The 24,840-nt window shown below is 43.2% G+C and overlaps 1 protein-coding gene across 1 annotated transcript in view; it reads right to left on the minus strand.

Annotated features, from left to right (window-relative positions):
* Nucleotides 1-24,840, minus strand: part of col22a1 (collagen, type XXII, alpha 1) — a 463,862-nt gene that overhangs the window by 132,703 nt on the left and 306,319 nt on the right. The window contains exons 20-24 of the mRNA XM_070888428.1: nucleotides 23,156-23,209; nucleotides 20,619-20,672; nucleotides 16,787-16,840; nucleotides 4,194-4,247; nucleotides 2,640-2,693 (exon numbers count right to left, since the gene is read on the minus strand). Of these exons, the coding sequence (XP_070744529.1) occupies nucleotides 2,640-2,693; nucleotides 4,194-4,247; nucleotides 16,787-16,840; nucleotides 20,619-20,672; nucleotides 23,156-23,209 (270 nt within the window). The remainder of the gene's footprint in view (nucleotides 1-2,639; nucleotides 2,694-4,193; nucleotides 4,248-16,786; nucleotides 16,841-20,618; nucleotides 20,673-23,155; nucleotides 23,210-24,840) is intronic.

Genomic DNA, 24,840 nt, shown 5'->3' on the forward strand with positions numbered 1-24,840 from the left:
CTACTATCGGGGAGGAGGAGTGTGAAAAATTAGGAGAAATAAACATAGTGAGAGAGGAGGTATTAAGGGGTTTAGCAGCTTTGAAAGTGGATAAGTCCCCAGGTCCAGATGAAATGTATCCCAGGCTGTTAAACAAAGCAAAAGAGGAAATAGCAGAGGCTTTGGCCATCATTTTCCAATCCTCTCTGGCTTCAGGTATGGTGCCAGAGGACTGGAGGACTGCTGATGTGGTACCTCTGTTTAAGAAGGGAGAAAGGGATAGACCGAGTAATTACGGGCCAGTCAGCCTAACCTTGGTGGTGGGAAAATGATTGGAAAATATTTTGAATGAAGGACAGACACGGATTAATCAAGGACAGTCAGCATGGATTTGTTCAGGGGAGGTCATGTCTGACTAACTTGATTGTATTTTTTGAGGAGGTAACAAGGATGGTCGATGAGGGTAATGCATTTGATGTAGTGTATATGGATTTCAGCAAGGCTTTTGATAAGGTCCTACATGGCAGACTGGTCACAAAAGTAAAAGCCCATGAGATCCAGCAAAGTGGCAAGTTAGATCCAAAATTGGCTCAAAGGCAGGAAGCAGTGGGTAATGGTTGATGGGTGTTTTTGTGACTAGAAGACTGTTTCCAGTGGGGTTCCACAGGGCTCAGTACTAGGTCCCTTGCTTTTTGTGATATACATCAATGATCTAGACATGAATATAGGGAGTATGATTAAGAAATTTGCAGATGATACAAAAATAGGCTGTGTGGTTGATAATGAAGAAGAAAGCTATAGACTGCAGGAAGATATCAATCAGCTGGTCAGGTGGACAGAACAGTGGCAAATGGAATTTAGTCTGGATAAGTGTGAAGTAATGCATTTGGGGAGGGCTAACAAGGAAAGGGAATACACATTAAATGGTAGGACATTGAGAAGTGTAGAGGAACTAAGGGACCTTGGAATGCATGTCCACAGATCCCTGAAGGTAGCAGGCCAGGTAGATAAGGTGGTTAAGAACGCATATGGAATACTTGCCTTTATTAGCCGAGGCATAGAATACAAGAGCGGGGGGGATATGTTTGAACTGTCTAAAACACTAGTTGGGCCACAGCTAGAGTACTGCGTGCAGTTCTGATCACCGCATTGCAGGAACAATGTCATTACACTGAAAAGGGTACAGAGGAGATTTACGCGGATGTTGCCGGGAGTGGAGAATCTTAGAGCGATGAGGACAGATTGGATGGGCTGGGTTTGTTTTCATTGGAATAGAGGAGGCTGAGGGGAGACCTCATTGAGATAGATAAAATTATGAGGGGCCAGATATAGTGGATAGAAAGGCCCTTAGCAGAGGAGGGTCCACAACCAGGGGGCATACGTTTAACCTAATTGGTAGAAGGTTTAGAGGGGATTTGAGGGGAAATTCCTTCACGCAGAGAGGGTTGTGGAGGGTCTGGAATTCACTGTCTGAAAGAGTGGTGGAGGCAGAAACCCTCACCATATTTAAAAAGTACTTGGATGTGCACTTGAAGTGCCGTAGCCTGCAGGGCTATGGACCTAGAGCTGGAAAATGGGATTAGGCTCGATATCCTCTTGTTGGCCTCCTTCCGTGCTGTAAAGTTCTATGATTCTATGATTCCAGCCATTTTAAAATTACCATTTAAAAACAAATTGTAACTGTTTTATTTAGAAGGAAAAATAAATCAATGTTATAGATTTGCCATTGCCACTGTTTTGGAATCAGCAATCCAAGCAGCTAAGTAATGCAGTGACAGAACTATAATTTCAAGTCATTCAAATATAATTTTTATTTAGGGGCTTGACAGGGTACATGCTGAGAGGATGTTTCCCCTGGCTGGGGAGTCGAGAACTAGGGATCACAGACTCAGGATAAGGGGTCAGCCATTTAGGATGAGGAGAATTTTTTTCACTGAAAGTGTTGTGAGTCTTTGGAATTCTCTAACCCAGAGGGTTGGTCGTTGAGTATATTCAAGACAGAGATTGATAGATTGTTGGATATTAAGGGAATCAAAGGATATGGGGACAGTGTGGGAAGGTGGAGTTGGAGTAGAAGATCAGCCATGATCTTACTGAATGGTGGAGCAGGCTCGAAGGGCTGAATGGCCCACTCCTGCTCCTATTCCTTATGTTCTTACGTTAAGTCGTTGGAACTGCTGTGATACCGGGAGGAACATTCCTGCTCCTCCTGGCGCCCCAGAAGGGTTTTGAAAAAAAACAAGTTTTTTAATAACTTACCTCTTGTTGGCGGCCGCAGGGGTAGATGAAGAATCCTGAGCAGTGCAGGCCTATCGCCTATCCCGCTCATTGCTGATGAATTTTAACAATTTACATATTCAAGGGGCCCAATGCCTATTTTAGGCATTTGCCGGGGGAGGCTAAAAAATGGCCTCCATGAATTTAGCAATGGGACCAACACTTATGCTGATTGGGTACAAGATGTCCCATTGCTAAATTAATATTTAGCAAACTATTGTTCTATGTTTCACCGGTCTTTGATTCTACTTAAGAAACTTGGGGTTGAAACTGTGCTGGGCAATATCAGTTGGAATGTCTTCTATTTTAATGGTATATATTAATAGGTTAACATCTTTCCAAAAATAGCAAATCAAGAACTTTCTTTTGACAGTATTCCTTACCGGTTTTCCCATTGGTCCTGGTTTTCCTGGAAACCCAATTTCACCTGGCAATCCCTAACAATTAGAAAATGTTAATTACATGGTAACAAATTCAGATCATCATCAAATAAATATACTGGATCTTCCTACTACTCAGGCATCTATACTAAATATCTGTTTTTTTCACCATTGATTGTACTTCTCTGAAAACGTGTGCAAGATTTTCTGACGCAAGATCTGCCAACCAAATTATTTTCTGCCCACCAACCAGGAGTCTAAAATGTGTGAAAATCTATCATTAAGAGTCTTCAAACCAGGTTACTGAGAAATCTAAGCATGTATTTTCTGTTTGCTCAATCTGGTAATATAGAGCAATACCAGATTTACCCAAATCCACACAACATAAGCACCAGTTGACAAAGCTAAGGTGAAGTGCCCCCAAATATGCACAGATATAGATAACGAAAACTGAAGTCAATGAAAATAAAAATTGTGAGAGATGTAAAACAGGCTGCCGATTCATTATCATCTGCTTTAAGCTATCGCACAAAGTCAGAATCTACCCCCCATGATCCTTAGACTAACTCTTTAGACATAGTTTTAAAAGAATAAATGGTGAATAAATCAATTGTAGAATATATTGAGCCATAAGTTACTCTCAAAATAATGGTGAGGCTAATAGCGTTTGACCTTATTTATGCACAAATTCTACAACAACTTCAGGCAGATATACAGTTAAACTCAAAAATCCAAAAGTCACCATCCAAGTTGACAATAACTTTGCAAAAACAGCATCTCACTGTCTTCCTCACCATTGAAATGTATTGAATGGCATGAAGTTGCTGTATTTGCGTGGTAAATACAAACTAAATTCACCACAGATACTTAGGGCTTGTCCATTTCACTGTAAGTACCCTTTTGACAGCGTGGTAAGTCTTAATTACTTTCCATCTACCTCTCTGGCACTGAAAATTAACTATTACAAGTGTGGAGTCTCATTCCGTCAGTTTTAATTGTTGTTGGACATTTTAAAAATGTAACATTTGTAATTTAAACATTTTTACTTTACTTTTCCTTTCTTCCTCATTTTTCTCTCTCTCTCTTGTTCTTTCCCTCTCTCGATCTCTTTCTGTACTGATTTGACATTGAATTCACACATTCCAATTTACACTTCCTTCTCAGGCCTGGCATTGTTAATTTCACAATCACGCAATCTGATTGGTAAAGGAGATATACAGTTGCTTGCCCTGTTCACTCAGGTCCCAGATGCCTGGTTTCCCTTGCTGTCATCAGCTCGCACTTTCAGCAAATTCCCACGCCCAAAAATGAAAATCTTAAACATGTAGGGCAAGTCTAATGAATGGCAGACATTGTTAGATGTCCTACTACAGCAAAATTATGGCCCAAAATATGGCTTCAATTTGACAAAAAAAAACAAGAACATTTTAAAGGGGAAGTATCATTGTGGTCACTCAGTACTAAGGTTTGGTGACTCAAATGATAATTCATGTTCATTTTATATTTAATAATGTGGTAAGGTTCAATTGGATGGAAAATAACTACAAACTCTCTCACCTGTTCTCCAGGATATCCTCGTGGTCCAGCAACACCAGACTGTCCTTTACCACCCTAGAAAAAAGCATGGCTAAGATTTGCTCATTCTAATTTTATCCAATCACTGAGTGAGTTAATTTGGTGAGTGGTTGAGCCACACAAAACAGAAAAGTTGCTGACTTAGAAACATAGAAACATAGAAAATCGGTGCAGGAGTAGGCCATTCGGCCCTTCGAGCCTGCACCATCATTCAATAAGATCATGGCTGATCATTCCCTCAGTACCCCTTTCCTGCTTTCTCTCTATACCCCATTGATCCCCTTAGCCATAAGGACCATATCTAACTCCCTCTTGAATATATCCAATAAGCTGGCATCAACAACTCTCTGCGGTAGGGAATTCCACAGGTTAACAACTCTCTGAGTTAAGAAGTTTCTCCTCATCTCAGTCCTAAATGGCCTACCTCTTATCCTAAGACTATGTCCCCTGGTTCTGGACTTCCCCAACATCGGGAACATTCTTCCGGCATTTAACCTGTCCAGTCCCGTCAGAATCTTATTCGTTTCTATGAGATCCCCTCTCAACATTCTAAACTCCAGTGAATAAAGGCCCAGTTGATCCAGTCTCTCCTCATATGTCAGTCCTACAATTCTGGGAATCAATCTGGTGAACCTTCGCTGCACTCCCACAATAGCAAGAACGTCCTTCCTCAGATTAGGAGACCAAAACTGAACACAATATTCCAGGTGAGGCCTCATTAAGGCACTGTACAACTGCAGTAAGACTTCCCTGCTCCTGTACTCAAATCCCCTAGCTATGAAGGTCAACATACCATTTGCCTTCTTCACTGCCTGCTGTACCTGCATGCCAACTTTCAATGACCGATGAACCATGACATCCAGGTCTCATTGCACCTCCCCTTTTCCTAATCTGTCGCCATTCAGATAATATTCTGCCTTCGTGTTTTTGCACACAAAATGGATAACCTCACATTTATCCACATTATACTGCATCTGCCATGCATTTGCCCACTCACCTAACCTGTCCAAGTCACCCTGCAGCCTCTTAACGTCCTCCTCACAGCTCACACCGCCACCCAATTTAGTGTCATCTGCAAACTTGGAGATATTACATTCAATTCCTTCATCTAAATCATTAATGTATATTGTAAAGAGCTGGGGTCCCAGAACTGAGCCCTGCAGCACTCCACTAGTCACTGCCTGCCTTTCTGAAAAGGACCTGTTTATCCCGACTCTCTGCTTCTTGTCTGCCAACCAGTTCTCTATCCACGTCAGTACATTACCCCCAATACCATGCGCTTTGATTTTGAATACCAATCTCTTGTGCGGGACCTTGTCAAAAGCCTTTTGAAAGTCCAAATACACCACATGTACTGGTTCTCCCTTGTCCACTCTGCTAGTTACATCCTCAAAAAATTCCAGAAGATTCATCAAGCATGATTTCCCTTTCATAAATCCATGCTGATTTGGACCAATCCTGTCACCACTTTCCAAATGAGCTGCTATTTCATCCTGAATGATTGATTCCAACATTTTCCCCACTACTGATGTCAGATTAATCGGTCTATAATTACCCATTTTCTCTCTCCCTCCTTTTTTTAAAAGTGGTGTTACATTAGCTACCGTCCAGTCCATAGGAACTGATCCAGAGTCGATAGACTGTTGGAAAATGATCACCAATGCATCCACTATTTCCAGGGCCACTTCCTTAAGTACTCTGGGATGCAGACAATCAGGCCCTGGGGATTTATCGGCCTTCAATCCCATCAATTTCCCTAACACAATTTCCCGCCTAATAGGGATATCCTTCAGTTCCTCCTTCTCACTAGACCCACTGTCCCCTCGTACATTCAGAAGGTTATTTGTGTCTTCCTTCTTGAAGACAGAACCAAAGTATTTGTTCAATTGGTCTGCCATTTCTTTGTTCCCCATTATGAATTCACCTGAATCCGACTGCAAGGGACCTACGTTTGTCTTCACTAATCTTTTTCTCTTCACATATTTATAGGAGCTTTTGCAGTCAGTTTTTATGTTCTCTGCATGCTTCCTCTTGTACTCTATTTTCCCCCTCTTAATTAAACCCTTAGTCCTCCTCTCTTGAATTCTAAATTTCTCCCAGTCCTCAGGTTTATTGCTTTTTCTAGTCAATTTATATGCCTCTTCCTTGGTTTTAACACTATCCTTAATTTCCCTTGTTAGCCACAGTTGAGCCACCTTCCCCGTTTTATTTTTCCTCCAGACAGGGATGTACAATTGCTGAAGTTCATCCATGTGATCTTAATCCACGGTTTTTGCTGTCAGTTGATCTCACTCAGGATGGCAGAAGGAGAATCATGATTGGCCTCAGTGCCCTTATTCTGGGTAGGGGAAAATCAGTCCCAATCCAGTGACCCCAGCAGGAAAGTGAATCTGTGGGGATGTTAGGTAAGGGCACAATTGGGCTTGCATGTGATGTCTTTCCAATCTCGAATGTTTTCACTGATTGTATTGACTCCTGAATGTATGGCCATCTACAAGGTGCATTGCAGCAACTCAACAAGGCTTCTTCAACAACACCTCCTAAACCCACGACCTCTACCATCTAGAAGGACAAGGGCAGTAGGAACATAGGAACACCACCTCCTCTAGGTTCTCCTCAAAATCACACACCACCCTGATTTAGAAATATATCGTCATTCCTTCATCATCACTGGGTCAAAGTCCTGGAACTCCCTCCCGAACAGCACTGCGGGAGTACCTTCACCACACGGACTGCAGCGATTCAAGAAGACAGCTCATCACCACCTTCTCAAGGGCAATTAAGGATGGACAATAAATGCTGGCCTTGCTAGCAATGCTCACATCCCATGAATGAATAGAAAAGAAACAAGGTGCCAGAGGGCAAATGTACATCTTTACCGCATCAGAGAATCAACATCTTCTGGGTAGAAGGTGAAAAAAAAATTGGTGAGAGAAATAAAAAAAATATATATATATTTATCCCAAACAGCCCGTGAGTTGGAAATTTCTTTATGTCCATTTTCAGGCAGCTGAAATGGGCTGCAGGCATGGAGTGCTTGCCCTAAATGGAGAGGAACAAAGCGAGCCCAAAATTAGGCCTTGGGCATCATCAACATTGTCTGGATGAGTGGCTGTTGTGCCTCCACAGGCAGCTCGCTCATTTGATACAGTGGCCCTAAGTGTGAGTGGGTGTGGAGAAGCAATGTTGGTGGCGGGGGGTGTGCGGGGGTGTGGACCGTGGGGGTGAGGGTGATCGGGAGTACTTTGGAGTGAGAAGAGCCATCCTGCTTTAAGATTGAAAGAGAAACATTTGACTTTTAGCTGAAGAATCCCGATACTCCTCTCATGCCAAACCAATTTTTGTCAGGGAACTTAAAACAAGCGTTAGGTCCCTAATTTACTCATCTCGGGGGAGGTGGGGGTGCCTAACGCCTGTTTTCGGTGGTCGACGGGCCCCCCCGAAAAATGTCCCAACTCAGATTCAAGTTGGCTATGGATAAGGACAAGAATAGGCCTGGAATAAAAGTTCTGAATTGGGGAAAAACTAATTTTGCTAAGTTAAGGAGTGATTTGGCCATAGTGGACTGGAAACAGCTACTTGTGGATAAATCAGTGTCAGAACAGTGGGAGGCATTCAAGGAGGAGATCCGGAAGGCTCAGGCCAAACACGTGCTTTTAAAGAAAAAGGCTGGGAAAAATAATTCTAGAGCCCGTGGATGTCTAGGGACTTACAGGGGAGGATTAAGAAAAAAAGGGACGCTTATGTCATATACCAACGGCTACATACTTTAGAATCTTTAAAGGAATATCGAAAATTGAGGCAAAATTAAAAAGGATATTAAGAATGCGAAGAGAGAGCAAGAGAAATTATTGGCCAGTAAAATTAAGGAAAACCCTAAGATGTTCTATAAATATATTAAGAATAAGAGGGTAACTAAAGAAAGGGTCCAGTCGAGACCATGAGCGTAATCTTTGTGTGGAGGCAAAATACTTTGCATCTGTTTTCACAAAGGAAAGGGGTAATGCAGATACTGCTATCGAGGAGGAGTGCGATATTCTGGATGAAATAAGTATAGTGAGAGACAAAATATTTAAGGGGTTTAGCAGCTTTGAAAGTAGGTACTTCCCCAGGTCCGGATGAAATGCATCCCAAATGTTGAGCGAAGTAAAAGAGGAAATAGCAGAGGCCTTGACCATCATTTTCCAGTCTTCTTTGGATCTGGGCCTGGTGCCGGAGGATTGGAGGACTGCTAATGTAGTACCCTTGTTTAAGAAGGGAAAGAGGGATAGGCCAAGTAATTACAGGCCTGTCAGCCTAACCTCAGTGGTGGGAAAATTATTTGAAAAATCTTGCAAGACAGAATAAATCTACATTTGGAAAGGCAAGGATTAATTAGGGACAGTCGCACAGATTTTTTAAACGAAGATCGTGTTTGACTAACCTGATTGAATTTTTTGAGGAGGTAACCAAGAAGGTCGATAAGGATAGTGCATACGATGTAGTACATATAGACTTTAGCAAGGCTTTTGATAAGGTCCCACATGGAGGTTAAAGCCCATGGGATACAGGGAAAAGTGGCAAGTTGGATCCAAAATTGGCTTGGAGGTTGGAAGCAAAGGGTAATGATCGATGGATGTTTTTGTGACTGGAAGGATGTTTCCAGTGTGGTTCCGCAGGGCTCAGTACTGGGTCCCTTTCTTTTTGTGGTATATATCAACGATTTAGATTTGAATATCAGGAGTATGATTAAGAAGTATGCAGACGACACTAAAATTGGCTGTGTGTTTGATAATGAAGAGGAAAGTCATGGGCTGCAGGAGGACATAAATCTACTGGTCAGATGGGCAGAGCAGTGGCAAATGGAATTTAATTCAGAGAAGTGTGAGGTGATGCACTTTAGGAGGGCTAATAAGGAAAGGGTATACACATTAAGCAGTAGGCCACTTAATAGTGTAGATGAATAAAGGGGCCTTGGAGTGCTTGTCCACAGGTCCCTGAAAAGTAGCAGGCCAGGTGGATAAGGTGGTTACGAAGGCATACGGAATACATAAGAACATAAAAATTAGGAACAGGAGTAGGCCATCTAGCCCCTCTAGCCTGCTCCGCCATTCAACAAGATCATGGCTGATCTGGCCGTGGACTCAGCTCCACTTACCCGCCCGCTCCCCATAACCCTTAATTCCCTTATTGGTTAAAAATCTATCTCTCTGTGATTTGAATACATTCAATGAGCTAGCCTCAACTGCTTCCTTGGGCAGAGAATTCCACAGATTCACAACCCTCTGGGAGAAGAAATTCCTTCTCAACTCGTTTTTAAATTTTGAGGCTGTGCCCCCTAGTTCTAGTCTCCCTGACCAGTGGAAACAACCTCTCTGCCTCTATCTTGTCTATCCCTTTCATTATTTTAAATGTTTCTATAAGATCACCCCTCATTCTTCTGAACTCCAACGAGTAAAGACCCAGTCTACTCAATCTATCATCATAAGGTAACCCCCTCATCTCCGGAATCAGCCTAGTGAATCATCTCTGTACCCCCTCCAAAGCTAGTATATCCTTCCTTAAGTAAGGTGACCAAAACTGCACGCAGTACTCCAGGTGCGGCCTCACCAATACCCTGTACAGTTGCAGCAGGATCTCCCTGCTTTTGTACTCCATCCCTCTCGCAATGAAGACCAACATTCCATTTGCCTTCCTGATTACCTGCTGCACCTGCAAACTAACTTTTTGGGATTCATGCACAAGGACCCCCAGGTCCCTCTGCACTGCAGCATGTTGTAATTTCTCCCCATTCAAATAATATTCCCTTTTACTGTTTTTTTTTCCAAGGTGGATGACCTCACATTTTCCGACATTGTATTCCATCTGCCAAACCTTAGTCCATTCGCTTAACCTATCTAAGTCTCTTTGCAGCCTCTCAGTGTCCTCTGCACAACTTGCTTTCCCACTAATCATCTGCAAATTTTGTTACACTACACTCCGTCCCCTCTTCCAGGTCATCTATGTATATTGTAAACAGTTGTGTTCCCAGCACCGATTCCTGTGGCACACCGCTAACCACCGATTTCCAACCCGAAAAGGACCCATTTATCCCGACTCTCTGCTTTCTGTTAGCCAGCCAATTCTTAATCCATGCTAATACATTTCCTCTGACTCCACGTACCTTTATCTTCTGCAATAACCTTTTTTGTGACACCTTATCGAATGCCTTTTGGAAATCTAAATACACCACATCCATTGGTACACTTCTATCCACCATGCTCGTTATATCTTCAAAGAATTCCAGTAAATTAGTTAAACATGATTTCCCCTTCATGAATCCATGCTGCGTCTGCTTGATTGCACTATTCCTATCTAGATGTCCCGTTATTTCTTCCTTAACGATAGTTTCAAGCATTTTCCCCACTACAGATGTTAAACTAACCGGCCTATAGTTACCTGCCTTTTGTCTGCCCCCCTTTTTAAACAGAGGCGTTACATTAGCTGCTTTCCAATCCGCTGGTACCTTCCCAGAGTCCAGAGAATTTTGGTAGATTATAACGAATGCATCTGCTATAACTTCCGCCATCTTTTTTAATACCCTGGGATGCATTTCATCAGGACCAGGGGACTTGTCTACCTTGAGTCCCATTAGTCTGTCCAGCACTACCCCCCGAGTGATAGTGATTGTCTCAAGGCCCTCCATTCCCACATTCCCGTGACCAGCAATTTTTGGCATGGTTTTTGTGTCTTCCACTGTGAAGACCGAAGCAAAATAATTGTTTAAGATCTCAGCCATTTCCACATTTCCCATTATTAAATCCCCCTTCTCATCTTCTAAGGGACTAACATTTATTTTAGTCACTCTTTTCCATTTTATATATCGGTAAAAGCTTTTACTATCTGTTTTTATGTTTTGCACAAGTTTACTTTCGTAATCTATCTTTCCTTTCTTTATTGCTTTCTTAGTTATTCTTTGCTGTCGTTTAACATTTTCCCAATCTTCTAGTTTCCCACTAACCTTGGCCACCTTATACGCATTGGTTTTTAATTTGATACTCTCCTTTATTTCCTTGGTTATCCACGGCTGGTTATCCCTTCTTTTACCACCCTTCTTTTTCACTGGAAGATATTTTTGTTGAGCACTATGAAAGAGCTCCATAAAAGTCCTCCACTGTTCCTCAATTGTGCCACCGTTTAATCTGTGTTCCCAGTCTACTTTAGCCAACTCTGCCCTCATCCCCCTGTAGTCCCCTTTGTTTAAGCATAGTACGCTCGTTTGAGACACTACTTCCTCACCCTCAATCTGTATTACAAATTCAACCATACTGTGATCACTCATTCCAAGAGGATCTTTTACTAGAAGATCGTTTATTATTCCTGTCTCATTACACAGGACCAGATCTAAGATAGCTTGCTTCCTTGTAGGTTCTGTAACATACTGTTCTAAGAAACAATCCCATATGCATTCTATGAATTCCTCGTCAAGGCTACCCCATGTGATTTGATTTGACCAATCGATATGTCGGTTAAAATCCCCCATGATTACTGCCATTTCTTTTTCACATGCCTCCGTTATTCCCTTGATTATTGTCCGCCCCACCGTGAAGTTATTATTTGGGGCCTATAAACTACACCCAGCAGTGACTTTTTCCCCTTACTATCTCTAATCTTCACCCACAATGATTCAACATTTTATTCATTAGAGCCAATATCATCTCTCACAACTGCCCTGATATCATCCTTTATTAACAGAGCTACCCCACCTCCTTTCCCTTCTTGTCTATCTTGCCTTTATTGGTCGAGGCACAGAATGTAAGAGCAGGGAGGATATGCTTAAACTGTATAATACTTTGATTAGACCACAGCTGGAGTACTATGTGCAGTTCTGGTCACCGTATTATAGGAAGGGTGTGATTGCACTAGAGAGGGTGCAGAGGAGATTTACTAGGATGCTGCCTGGAATGGAGAATCTTAGTTATGAGGACAGATTGGATAGGCTGGGTTTGTTCTCATTGGAACAGAGGAGGTTGAGAGGAGAACTCATTGAGGTGTACAAAATATTGAGGGGCCTGGAAATAGTGGATAGTAAGGGTCTATTTCCATTGGTGGTTGGTGGAAGGTTTAGAGGAGATTTGAGGGGGGGCTTCTTTACGCAGAAGGTTGTGGGGATCTGGAACTCGCTGCCTGGAAGAGTGGTGGATGCAGAAACCCTCACCACTTTTAAGAGATGGTTGGATGGACACTTAAAGTGTAGTAACCTGCAGGGTTATGGACCTAGAGCTGGTAATTGGGATTAGACTGGATGACCTTTTGTTGAATGGCACAGATATGATGGTAAATACTGCAGGGAATAGAATATGGCCAGGGCAATCTCCTGGACTAGTTTCAATCGCAGGGATGGGTCGAAGAGGAATTTTCCCAGATATTTTCTCCCAAAATTGGCCTCGGTTTTTATCTGGTTTTTGCCTCTCCCAGGAGGTCACATGGCTCCAGTTGGGGTGGAGTGCAGAATGTTTCAGTATAACGGGTGTCGCAGTTGTGTGAGGCGGACTGGTTTGGCTGGGTGCTCTTTGCCTTTCCGTCATTGTTCATAGGTTTATATGTAACCTTTAGGGCCATGTGGCTCTTTGTCGGCCAGCGCAGACAGATGGGCCGAAATGGCTTCCTTCTGCGCTGTAAATTTCTATGTTTCTATGTTTCTAATATCGGGTCAGGTGACTTTCACGCGTCCTCGAAAATGGTCCAATTTCGACCCCCAGTTCAAAAATATAAAATAAAATGCTGGAAATACACTGCAGGTCAACCAGCATCTGAATGGGAAAGTTAGGTTAATGTATCCAGACCGTTCTTATTTTGATTGTGCAGTATTTATGATCTTATTGATCAATTTCTGAATGCTGTCTTCCCTCTCTATTACCCAAGGGCTTCAAAAGCCAATTGTAATGCCCCTATGATGTCCTGGTTTAAATGAGCTAATTCAGCACAGGCCAGTGATCCAAGCTCCTTCTATTCACTTTTCTTAATGTTTGTTTTTCTTTAAATCTAATATAGTTTATTATTAATTTGAAAGGGTGGTTATAGTATTTTCCATTTTCCACTATTAATGAGTTCATTAAAACCCCCAAGAGCTTGAAGTGCTTTTGAAGATATGGTTTGGTGAAGCCTTGGAATTTTTACAGAGCAGGACTACGAGGCTGATCCATTGTGTTCAAGAATTAAGTTGGCTCGAAGACCCGACTCTCCTGCCTTGACAGAAGGTGAATGATGGCGGATCCTACAGAGGTATATGATACTGTGGGGAATAGATAAGGTAAGCACGATTTCAAGTTAAACCACGACTGAATGGCTTCCCTGGTGAGCTAATGAAGGCAGAAACTCTGGAATTATTCAAGAGGCTGGGATGGAGATTAACTGTAGTCTTCTATGAATGGGTGAGCAAGATGGTCCAAATGGTTATCTCACATCTGTACCTATCTTTATGATCTTTTTGCCCTGAAATTACATCACGAGACATATAAGCACTTAACATGGCTCAAATTCATTTCTCTGCTGTTTTAACAGATTGCTAATCCATTTATTTTAAGTTCATTAGCAAAGTTGCAGAGAGACTAGGTCATTCAGCTCCTCGAGCCTGATCCGCTATTCAATTAGATCAGGGCTGATCTGTCCCTCAACTCCATTTACCTGTCTTAGCCCGATATCCTTTGATACCCATACCTAACAAAAGATTTGAGATGAACGCATTAAGTGTTTGTACACTTGTATCCCACAGTGTAATCTCATAACCACCAGTGGAAATAAAAACCTGGAGTAAATAACGGACGGCCGAACCGATAGCACCAGATTTCTGCCACGGCTGAAATTTATAATCAGCTTGACAGTGATTTATTCCGCAGCACTGATTTACTTTGCACCTCTTGACCACAAGATGGTGACATTTCCCTTTGCAATGAGGAAAAGCACCATTCTGTATAGTAACTTTCACAAATTTCTCACAAGGTAATGTGCTACTTCAGCTTTTGCTAATCGATAAATGGGGAGTATGATGGGGACAATTTACTCGTATATAATTCTTTCATAATACACAAAAAAGTGATATTTTAGCTAATCTAGCTGCAGAGTAGTGCACTTTGTGTATAATGAATTTAAATTTAATTTTGTGTGATGACTATTAGTGCTTGGGAATAGAACTCTTCCCAGTTCATACTCCAGTGCTAGCATCAAGCACTCTCAGGTCAGAAATGATCCAGAGTCAAGGCCCCTCTACTCTGCCTCAACAATGCATCTGTCCCAATCTCAGAGATCCACCCCTATGGCAAAAGTGTGACATTTTTTCCATTTTCACACTATCCATCCCATTACATCTTGCTAATTTAATACAAATTGATGTCAACTTAGGAACAGTTTTGGCGCTGAGGTCCCGTACTCAACTTGATCGAAGCTGTCCCATAAAAATCATTCCTTGTGCTGTACTGTTTCTTACACTCAACGTACAGTAGCAGTTTTTGAATGCCTTGGGTTAGCTCCACAATGGCTGAGTTGATAACTGCACTGCCAGGTGTGATACTGAGCCATTCAGACCAGGAAGATACCAGATTTAATACTGGGTCTGTGCTGAGACCCATTTGGGTTCACCATTGTACTTAATGCCCCCTGGATTAGGAAGGGAACAAAAACTAGCCAGAAAAGGAGGGGAGAAAATGAGTGACTGACTCAGAGATGATCACCTCTCATGAAGTTTTGATTCTTCAAACTGTGTTCAGATAAAAAAAAATACACATTGCATTTTCAACAGGTGTAGTCATATTGACAATGGACAGAACTTATGCTAAAACCCATAAGTGTGAAATGTAAGGTTCTTCCTATCTACTCAAATAAAGTGACCTCTCTGAACTCAAGACATTGGTTTTGTTTTCTTTGAGACGTTAGTCATTCCAGATTTTCTGTTTGTTTTTCCACCCTATCTCACTGCTATAAAAACATCTCTGCATAATTTGTAAAAGAAAAAGCCACTTGATTTTCAGTTCTTGCCCATTTCTCATTGCTCTGAGAAGGTGATGGTGGGCCTTCTTCTTGAACCACTGCAGTGCAGTAGTTTGATACACTAGGACACTTGAGAGGGCAGTTTTGAGCCAACCACATTGGTGTGGGGCTGGAGTCACATATATGCCAGAACAGGGAAGGTTTCCTTCCCTAAAGGACATTAATGAATCGATTGGGTTTTTACGACAATCCGGCAGCTTTGTGGTCACCTTTACTGATGCCAGATTTATATTTCCAGATTTTTTTTTAAACAAACTGAATTCAAAATTTCACGCTGCCATGGTGGGATCTGAACTCACTCACTGGATTATTACTCCATGCCTAATGAATTACTGATTCATTAACCACTTCACTATGTGATAAACAGGGTTTACATTGTATTTCCAGTGAAGTAATACTGGTGGAGCAGAGCATCTCGAAGGATTTTCTTGGTATAATTTAGGCTTATACTTTAGTGCAGCACTGTGGGAGTACTGCACTGTCAGAGATTCTGCCTTTTGAATGAGACATTAAACCGAAGCCTCATCTCTTTCAGTTGGATGTAAAGGAACCTTCTAAAAATGTTGACCAGGATACCAGGAGAACCCTCCTGCTCTTCTTCAAACAGTGCCACGTGATCTTTTACATCCAGCTGATGAGGGCTCAGTTTAATGTCTCAACTGAAAGATGATACCTCTGACAACATAGAACTTCCTCAACGATGCCTCCGCAAGATCCTGCAAATCCCCTGGGAGGACAGGTGCACCAACATCAGTGTCCTCGCCCAGGCTAACATCCCCAGTATTGAAGCACTGACCACACTCGATCAGCTTCGCTGGGCAGGCCACATAGTTCGCATGCCAGATACGAGACTCCCTAAGCAAATGCTTTATGCGGAGCTCCTTCATGGTAAACGAGCCAAAGGTGGGCAGCGGAAACGTTGCAAGGACACCCTCAAAGCCTCCCTGGTAAAGTGCGACATCACCACTGACACCTGGGAGACCATGGCCAAAGACTGCCCGAGGTGGAGAAAGTGCATCCGGGAGGGCGTTGAGCTCTTCGAGTCTCAATGCAAAGAGCGTGAAGAGGCCAAGCGCAGGCAGCGGAAGGAACGCACAGCAAACCAGCCCCACCGACCCCTTCCCTCGACGAATGTCTGTCCCACCTGTAACAGGGTCTGTGGCTCTCGTTATTGGACTGTTCAGCCATCAGAGAACTCACTTTGGGAGTGGAAGCAAGTCTTCCTCGATTCTGAGGGACTGCCTATGATGATGATGATGATGATAATGCACTGATATCTCAGGTCAGGTTATATGCTCAAATCCAAGCATTGGGTTTAGACCCTGGTTTTTCTGATTCAAAAGCACAAGGTCCATCACTGACACCAAGAAAAGCAGTTCCACAGATTCCAGTTAAGGTTAATGGATAAACGCTGCACCATAAAACCTTGTTATGAATCAAAAAATATGAAGCCTCTAAACATCAACAGCAAACTGGCTCAGTAATAGCAGTAGCATATTCTAAAATTGAAATAAGCCAGAATTTAAGCTTTACTCGTTCATGAGAAAAGCTCTCAGTAGTTCATCACTCACGGGAGGTCCAGTGATTCCCTGTGCACCAGGCAGTCCCCGGTCACCCTTCCTTCCCTAAAGAACAGCAGATCAGTGTTAGAACATATCAGACAACAACAACAACTTGTATTCATATAGCACTTTTAACATCGTGAAATGTCCCAAGGCGCTTCACAGGAGTATTATCAGATAAATAATTTGACACCGAGCCGCATAAGTAGAAATTAGCGCAGGTGACCAAAAGCTTGTTCAAAGAGGTATGTTTTAAGGAGCGACTTGAAGAAGGAAAGAGAGGTAGAGAGCCTAGTCAACAGAAAGCATGGCCAACAATGGTTGAGCAATGATAATCAGGGATGCTCAAGAGGGCAGAATTAGAGGTGCGCAGACATCTCGGGCGGGGTTGTGGGGTTGGAGATTTCAGAGATAGGGAGGGGCGAGACCATGGAGGGATTTGAAAATAAGGAAGAAAATTTTGAAATTGAGGCATTGCTTTACCGGCAGTCAGTTCAGCGAGCACAGGGATGATGGGTGACCGGGACTTGGTGCAAGTTCGAACACGGGCAGCCGAGTTTTAGATCACCTCTACTTTATGTAGGGTAGAATGCCGGGGATGAAGCAACTGCTTTTAGTGAGGCATGCTGGGGTTCTATTATGTGGCTGCGATATCAGTGAAAAATAGAGATGAGTAATAATTTATATTTTTATGATATACAAGTGAATCTTACATAGAATTGCATAGAATGCACAGTGCAGAAACAGGCCATTCGCCCCCAAGTGGTCCATGCCAGTGTTTATGCTCCACATGAGCCTCTCCCATCTCTCTTCATCCAACCCTATCAGCATTACCCTATATACCTTTCGCCCTTGTGAGTTTATCTAGCTTCCCCTTAAAAGCATCTCTCAAGGCTTTGCTCATGATTTCTACCCATGAACTGCCCTATATGATTTTCAAGAAAGTCTTGATTTAGTTGGCCAGTGCTCCAGCCAGAAACAGGCAGAAGCATCATTAGTCCATGAAAATTGGAGTCCTATAATGTTTTTGGGAACCCCAATATCATTAATATCGGCACCAAAGCTCGGTGTTAAACCCGCCCACTATTCACAGGCAGTACAGGGCAGGAAATGGACAGGTACAGCGTAAGTTAAAGACGTCTTTGGCATACTAAAGGTGGATAGAGTGATCGCAACAGCCTGTTGCTATTGTCAGTGATAGGCCTGAACCATTTTGATTGTTGGGTCTCATTTATATATAGTTGGTGAGCTGCCTGTGCAATTCAAGCATTGAGTAGCAGCTCACCATTTCTGGAGGGCGGGAAATTTGATAGTCCAGCGACTGAGCATGTTTCTTCAATGCCTTAAAAGGAAGGGAGGGCTGGACAGATAGGGGAAGGGGAGAAGTGACAGAGGGCACAATTTAAAGGGCGAGACGAGGATCTGATTCAGAAGGAGCATTGAGGGACATTCAAGTAATCCTGAAGACTCATGACCAAATCAAAATATTAATAATATTTCTAGACCTGCAGCTTGACAACTACCTACCACCAACATGATGGCCTGTGTCTCTTCAACCCGTGGTTGTATGACCAATCATGGAATGGCAACTTGTTGCATAGTAACATGGAATGTCTAACTGTTGTGGAGTAACTTGGAAGAATCCTTTATGACACAATCAATGGCAAAAATAAAGGACTTGATAGCACATTGTCATGGAGATGTCAGTAATGATAACAGGAATTTAATTTGGATTTTTAAAAATATATAATTATAGCATTGGCTTTGACAGCATATTGACAAAACATAATTTACTCAAAATCTTATTTTATGATCGTGGATTCAACATTAAAGTAACCTTTTCAAAGACGATCATATCATGAAAACCAACTGTTGCTCGCTGTTTCACTGTATTTCCACTGTTGAAGGAGACTCGTGTGGAGAATACACACTGGCATGGTTTCTATGTTGTACATTCTATGTAATTCTATGTATTTCTATTTTATTTGTCTTGAAAATAGAGTCAAATTTTATGCTGCTCATTTTTAGAACTTATCTTTGCCAGTCTTTTCTCCTTCTTATTCAAAGGTGCTGGCTCCAGTTGAGGTACTGAAGCAGGATTCCGTGTGCATCTTGGCCAAGTGTAGTCAGCGAATGCAGGATTGGTGTGTGGGGGAACTGAAGCAAATGCTGCGTCCGGTAGTCGGGAACAAAGAGAGGTCAGACTGATGTTAACTGCTGAAGCCTTTCAACCTCTGGACCAAACCTGGGCGAACCCACTACCTGGCCAGTGGGCAGGATAGAGATTATCAGGCAGCAGGCGGTCACTCTGGCAACCCACAGTTCCAGCAAAGATACTGGAACTAAGGTAAGCTGATCAGGGGAGGAGTTGGCTGGTGAGGGAGAGTCTGGAGTTGGGGAGCCACAAGGTTTCTTTGTGGGGCCCGAAGGAGCACTCCTGCTCCTCCAGGAAGCTTTAAATAAAAATTTAAAGAGATGTATCTTGCTGGGCCTTTCCTAGCTCACGATCCAGCACCCAGCTGGTTTGACTTAATGGAGAAACCAAACAACAACTGCTCCCTCACTTGGGTATTAGGTTAATATTGTAGTCAGGCCCTGATAATCATCAGGGCCCAATTTGCATATTTAAAGAAGGACCCAACCGGTTTCGAGCAGGTTTCCTTGACACCTGCAATTTTATACTGCAGACGGCCAAATTGGGGTGGAAGGCTTGTAAATGCATCCCCTGCTTCATTTTAACTGCCCCTCACCGGGTGGGGGGAATTATCAGGGCCAAACAGATCATGTCCTCTTCTGACAATCCATACAGGTGCATTTTCCAGCAGGACTTAACTGATCATGTTCAACAGGGAACACTAGGCTAATTAAGGCCATCACATCATTAATTATTTGTAAATAAAGGGTGAAATCTTTCTCTGCTACTTTACAAAGAGATCAGCGCATGTCTCAGTTGGAAGACAGTGCAAATGCTGAACAGCAGGAAGTGTCTGGTCTGCAGAAAATGGGCAGACAATAGGGCTCTGAAGGACAAGACGACCAGCACTTTACTACTGAAATAGTTTTGAGTCGCAGCAAATAATAAGACTTTTGTTCAAAGATGTATTTGCCAGACTGTGGTTAGAGTGTCGGATTTTCGCAGAATATATTCCCTTTTTGTTCTTATTTCTCACAGTAAGCATAACTAAGATCGAAAGACTCTTTCTATAAACCCTCCTTAAACTTAATCTCCAAAGCAGGTGCGAAGTCTAGCACACTGGCTCCTTTGTCTTTTCATAAAGCTCAAGCTGCTTTGAATGTATACCCTGTACTTTGTTTTTTTCCCCCTCCCAGATTTCTCACCTCCTTACCTAAGTTGCCATATTTCATGGATGAGGCTAGGCAGTGAATTTTGGCAGACTATTGTACCACAAAGGGGGAAATAAGGACACATGGCCAAGTCTAATCCTATCCTCACCTAAGGGTCTCCTATCTGCATTTTCCACCAGGAGTAATTGGTCATTTATCAGAAGCGAGAACCTTGATTGACCGAGGCAATGGCTTCCTGGGTGAAATTGACCAGCACAGTACAGATGAGGCATTGAGTCTTGGATTGACACAGTCTGTGTGGCTCAGTCCCATACCATTTATTGACTGAGCTACTCCTGTCTCCTGGGGCTTTGTTGCTCAGACTCTGAAAATAATAGTGTTGATAATTAAAAAAAAATTCTAGTCTATATTAAAATTGAATCTGATCGAAATTGTCACCTTATGGATTTATCTTGTCAAATTCCCCTTTCCATATTCTGCCTCCAATTGAAAGAGTGTTGACCTAAACCCAATGGGACTATAACTGTTTACATACCCTTTGACCTTGTAATCCAGGTTTTCCAGCAATGCCATCCAGACCAGGAGGACTCTGAGATTAGAAAGAAAGCATATAATTTTTTATTTTATTGACCTTGAGTTGCTTACTGTGGAAGTTCACACGGGTTGCCCCAGGCTATTTCTCAATGGATTCCCCTTTGCCTTCCTCCCCGGAACAGCAATTTATTACCAATGCTTTTGTTGCATCGAGACCGGGCCTATTTTTGTGCTTTTATTGCATTTTCTTCCATGCATTTGGACACATTTTTACCTATTTTAGGAGGAGAACTTTTAATCCAAACAAAAGATATATATTTTCTCAAAGTGTTTGGTGCTAAGCCATCTGGTTCACTAATGTCCCTAGGGAAGGAATTCTGTTGTCCTTACCAGGCCTGGCCTACATGGGACTCCAGACCCACAGCAATGTGGTTGACTCTTAACTACCCTCTGAAATGGCCTAGCAAGCCACTCAGTTGCAACAAACCACAATGAAAAACAATAATAAGAATAAAACCGGACGGACCACCTGACATCGACTTGCTTCGGACACGGTAACAACACATCCAGTCCTCCTTACTAACATCTGGGTCCTTGTGTCAAAATTGGGAGGGTTGTCCCACAGACTAGTTAAGCTACAGCTTGACAGTCATACTCACAGAATTAAACCTTTCAGTCAATATCCCAGGCTCCTCCATCACCAACCCTGGGTAAGTCCTGTCCCACCGGTAAGACTGACCCACCAGAGGTGGCGGCACAGTGTTATACAGTCGGGAGGGAGTGGCCTTGGGAGTCCTCAACATTGACTCCGGACCCCATGAAGTTTCATGGTTTCAGGTCAAGCATCGGCAAGGAAACCTTCTGCTGATTACCACCTACTGCCCTCCCTCAGCTGATGAATCAGTACTCCTCCATGCTGAACACCACTTGGTAAAAACATTGAAGGTAGCAAGGGCACAGAATGTACTCTGGGATGAGGACTTCAATCTCCATTACCAATAATGGTTTGGTAGCACCACTACTGACCGAGCTGGCCGAGTCCTGAAGGACATAGCTGCCATATTGGGACTGCGGCAGGTGGTGAGAGAACTAACGTGAGGGAAAACCTACTTGATCTCGTCCTCACTAATACTGTCCTGTCACAGATGCATCTGTCCATGATAGCATTGGTAGCAGCAACCACCATACAGTCATTGTGGAGACAAAGTTCCGTCTTCAAACTGAGGACACCCTCCATTGTGTTGTGTGGCACTACCACCGCGCTAAATGGGATAGATTCAGAACAGATCTAGCAGCTCAAAACTGGGCATCCATGAGGCGCTGTTGGCCATCAGCAGCAGTAGAACTGTATTCCACCACAATCTGTAACCTCATGGCCCGGCATATCCCTCACTACCATTACCATCAAGTCAGGGGACCAACCCTGGTTCAATGAGGAGTGCAGAAGAGCATGCCAGGAACAGCACCAGGCATACCTAACAATGAGCTGCCAACCTGGAGAAGCTGCAACACAGGAGTACATGCATGCAAAACATAGGAAAGCAATCCCACAATCAATGGATCAGATCAAAGCTCTGCAGTCCTGCCACATCCAGTCGTGAACGGTGGTAGACAATTAACCAACTAACAGGAGGAGGAGGCTTCATGAATATCCCCATCCTCAATGATGACTGAACCAAGCAGGCGAGTGCAGAAAGCATTTTCAGCCAGAAGTGCCAAGCGGCTGATCCACATCAGCCTCCTTCATCACAGAAGTCAGTATTCAGCCAATTCAATTCACTCCACATTATATCAAGAAATGGCTGAGTGCACTGGATACAGAAAAGGATATGGGCCCCAACAACATCCCGGCTGTCAGGCTGAATACTTGTGCTCCAGAACTAGCCGCGCCTCTAGCCAAGCCATTACAGCTACAACACTGGCATCTATCAGACAATGTGGAATATTGCCCAGGTATGTTCTATCCCCAAAAAATAGGACAAATCCAATCCGCCCCATCAGTCTACTCTCAATCATCGGGAAAGTGATAGAAAGTGTCGTTGACAGTGCTATCAAGCGGCACTTACTCAGGAATAAAATGGTCACTTGAGATTCTTCCAAAAGCATCTATCATTTGACACTCCCTCTAATGTAAGTTTGGTCCATTGCGGCAGCCATCATCTTCTCCTCTGTTCCAAACTCTTCTTCTCTTCCTCCAACATCTCAATACTACTTTCCAGGAAGAGTTTCATAGATCAGGCATATGCATGCAACTTACTCTTGCTCCTTCAATATTTGTTAGTACTTCCTTATCCAGCATAACACAACATAACAACAGCTTCTGAAGGACATGGTTGTGAATTAAAGGTTGGTGTTATCTGCAGTAATTATGTGGCTCTTTTTATTCTGTTGGGCTGCAACACAACATGAAGCAAGGAAACACGCACACTTGGATGAGAGGAATCACAAGCCTTCTTTAATGCTTGGTGAAAATGTCATCATCAAGTTGGCTGGTTTGTTGAAATTTCTTACTTGTAAGTTAACAAAAAAAGCACTTACCACAGGCCCTGGTGGACCTGGAAAGCCTGGAGGACCACGAGGCCCTGGTTGACCCTGTAAAGGTAAAGCATATTATATTTAAATCAAAATAATATATTGTATTCAGTGGCGGCTGTAAATACTCGACACAAGAATGGTATATTATTGGCATTTCTGTTCATATTTTCAATTTTTTCTCATCACTTTTTAGGATAACTGCCCTTAGAATTGTCTTAATTGTGTCCCTTCCCTTCTTTCTCCTACAATCACTGCCCCACACTTCATAGAAATACATAGAATTACATAGATATTTACAGCACAGAAACAGGCCATTCGGATCTATGTCAGTGTTTATGCTCCATATAACTTCATCTTACTTCATCCCACTCTATCAACACTCCACCTCTTTTACCCTGCTATTCACACACGTTGACCCTCCTACTCTCACCTCTATTGCAACCCTCACTCCCCCACACCTCACATCTTGCACACACAACATCTGCACTATTCGACCATAACAGGCACATTCTCAAAACAGTTCACAAGGCTGTCACTAACACACTCCCTTCTTTCTTGCAGGAGAAAGTTGTGCACAACTCGAGTCAGGAGGCAGTGATTGGAGGAGGCCAAGCCACTCCCTCGCCACCACCCACCACCCCGTATCACCCTCTCTCCACCAGGAGGAAGACGTGAAGGCCTTCAAGGGCAAGGGGGCGACTCATGGCCATGGTAAGTCACAACACAGGGTTCCTTTACACTGTATCCTCTTTTTTCTTCTTACTTCTCTCACCCTACATACTATGCATGATAAACTGCAGCTGCTATCATCAGGCACCTCTCTTTCCCTTTACACTAACCCTTGTCCCTCTCTATCATTTCTGATGCTCTTGTGCCACTTTCGGAAGAGGAGGTCAGCGTTCCTGAAGATGCTACGTCACTTGATCTGACCTTAGCAAGAACAGCACAGATGTTGGCAATATGCATGCTTTAGAGACTAGGCTAGATGTGTCTTCGTGTGGTGAATCACCAGGCACAAGTTTGTAAGAGCTATGGCAGGGGAATAGGATGCCACAGGTGCCAGCTCACCAAAAGGCGAGATCACACAATAGCTCTGTTGCAAAGGACTCAGATGCATGCAATGCTGGTGCAGTCATGGCACCTTGGACCCTGAGGAAGCCAGCAATGCAGGCGAAGCCTAGTCCTGCTTCACTTTGATCCATTGGGAAAGTGACGTCTGGCATAGAGAGCCTTGGTGCCCTCACTGATACACAGCAAACTGGGATATGTTGCTGCTGCAGCCCGATAGAAGCCCCTTGCATAAAAGATAAGGGCCACGGTGACCTTAACAGCCACAGGCTGTCCATGCCCCGGTTTCAGGCTCTAGTTATGGCAATAGCAGGTGACATAGCTCAGCGATAGCCTGCTTAGTGAAGTGAAGACATCTCACACATTGCTCCTCAGTGAAGTTGAGGTATGAGAAGTGCTCCATGAATAACCACTGTGGGTTTGGCCTCTGGTGTAGTGCCCTCCTACTCCCTCTTCTCCAAGCTCATCCTGCTCTCTCATATCTTCTTGGCTGCTCCCCCTCCTGCTTCAGCCCCAAAGGCCGACTTACCAGACTGGATCTCATCGATGCACTTAAAGGGAAGCTACACGAGGGAGAATGGAATAGAAGGATATGATGATAGGGTGAGATGAAGCAAGGT

This window comes from Pristiophorus japonicus, chromosome 1, assembly GCF_044704955.1.
Source record: "Pristiophorus japonicus isolate sPriJap1 chromosome 1, sPriJap1.hap1, whole genome shotgun sequence".
NCBI lineage: Eukaryota > Metazoa > Chordata > Chondrichthyes > Pristiophoridae > Pristiophorus > Pristiophorus japonicus.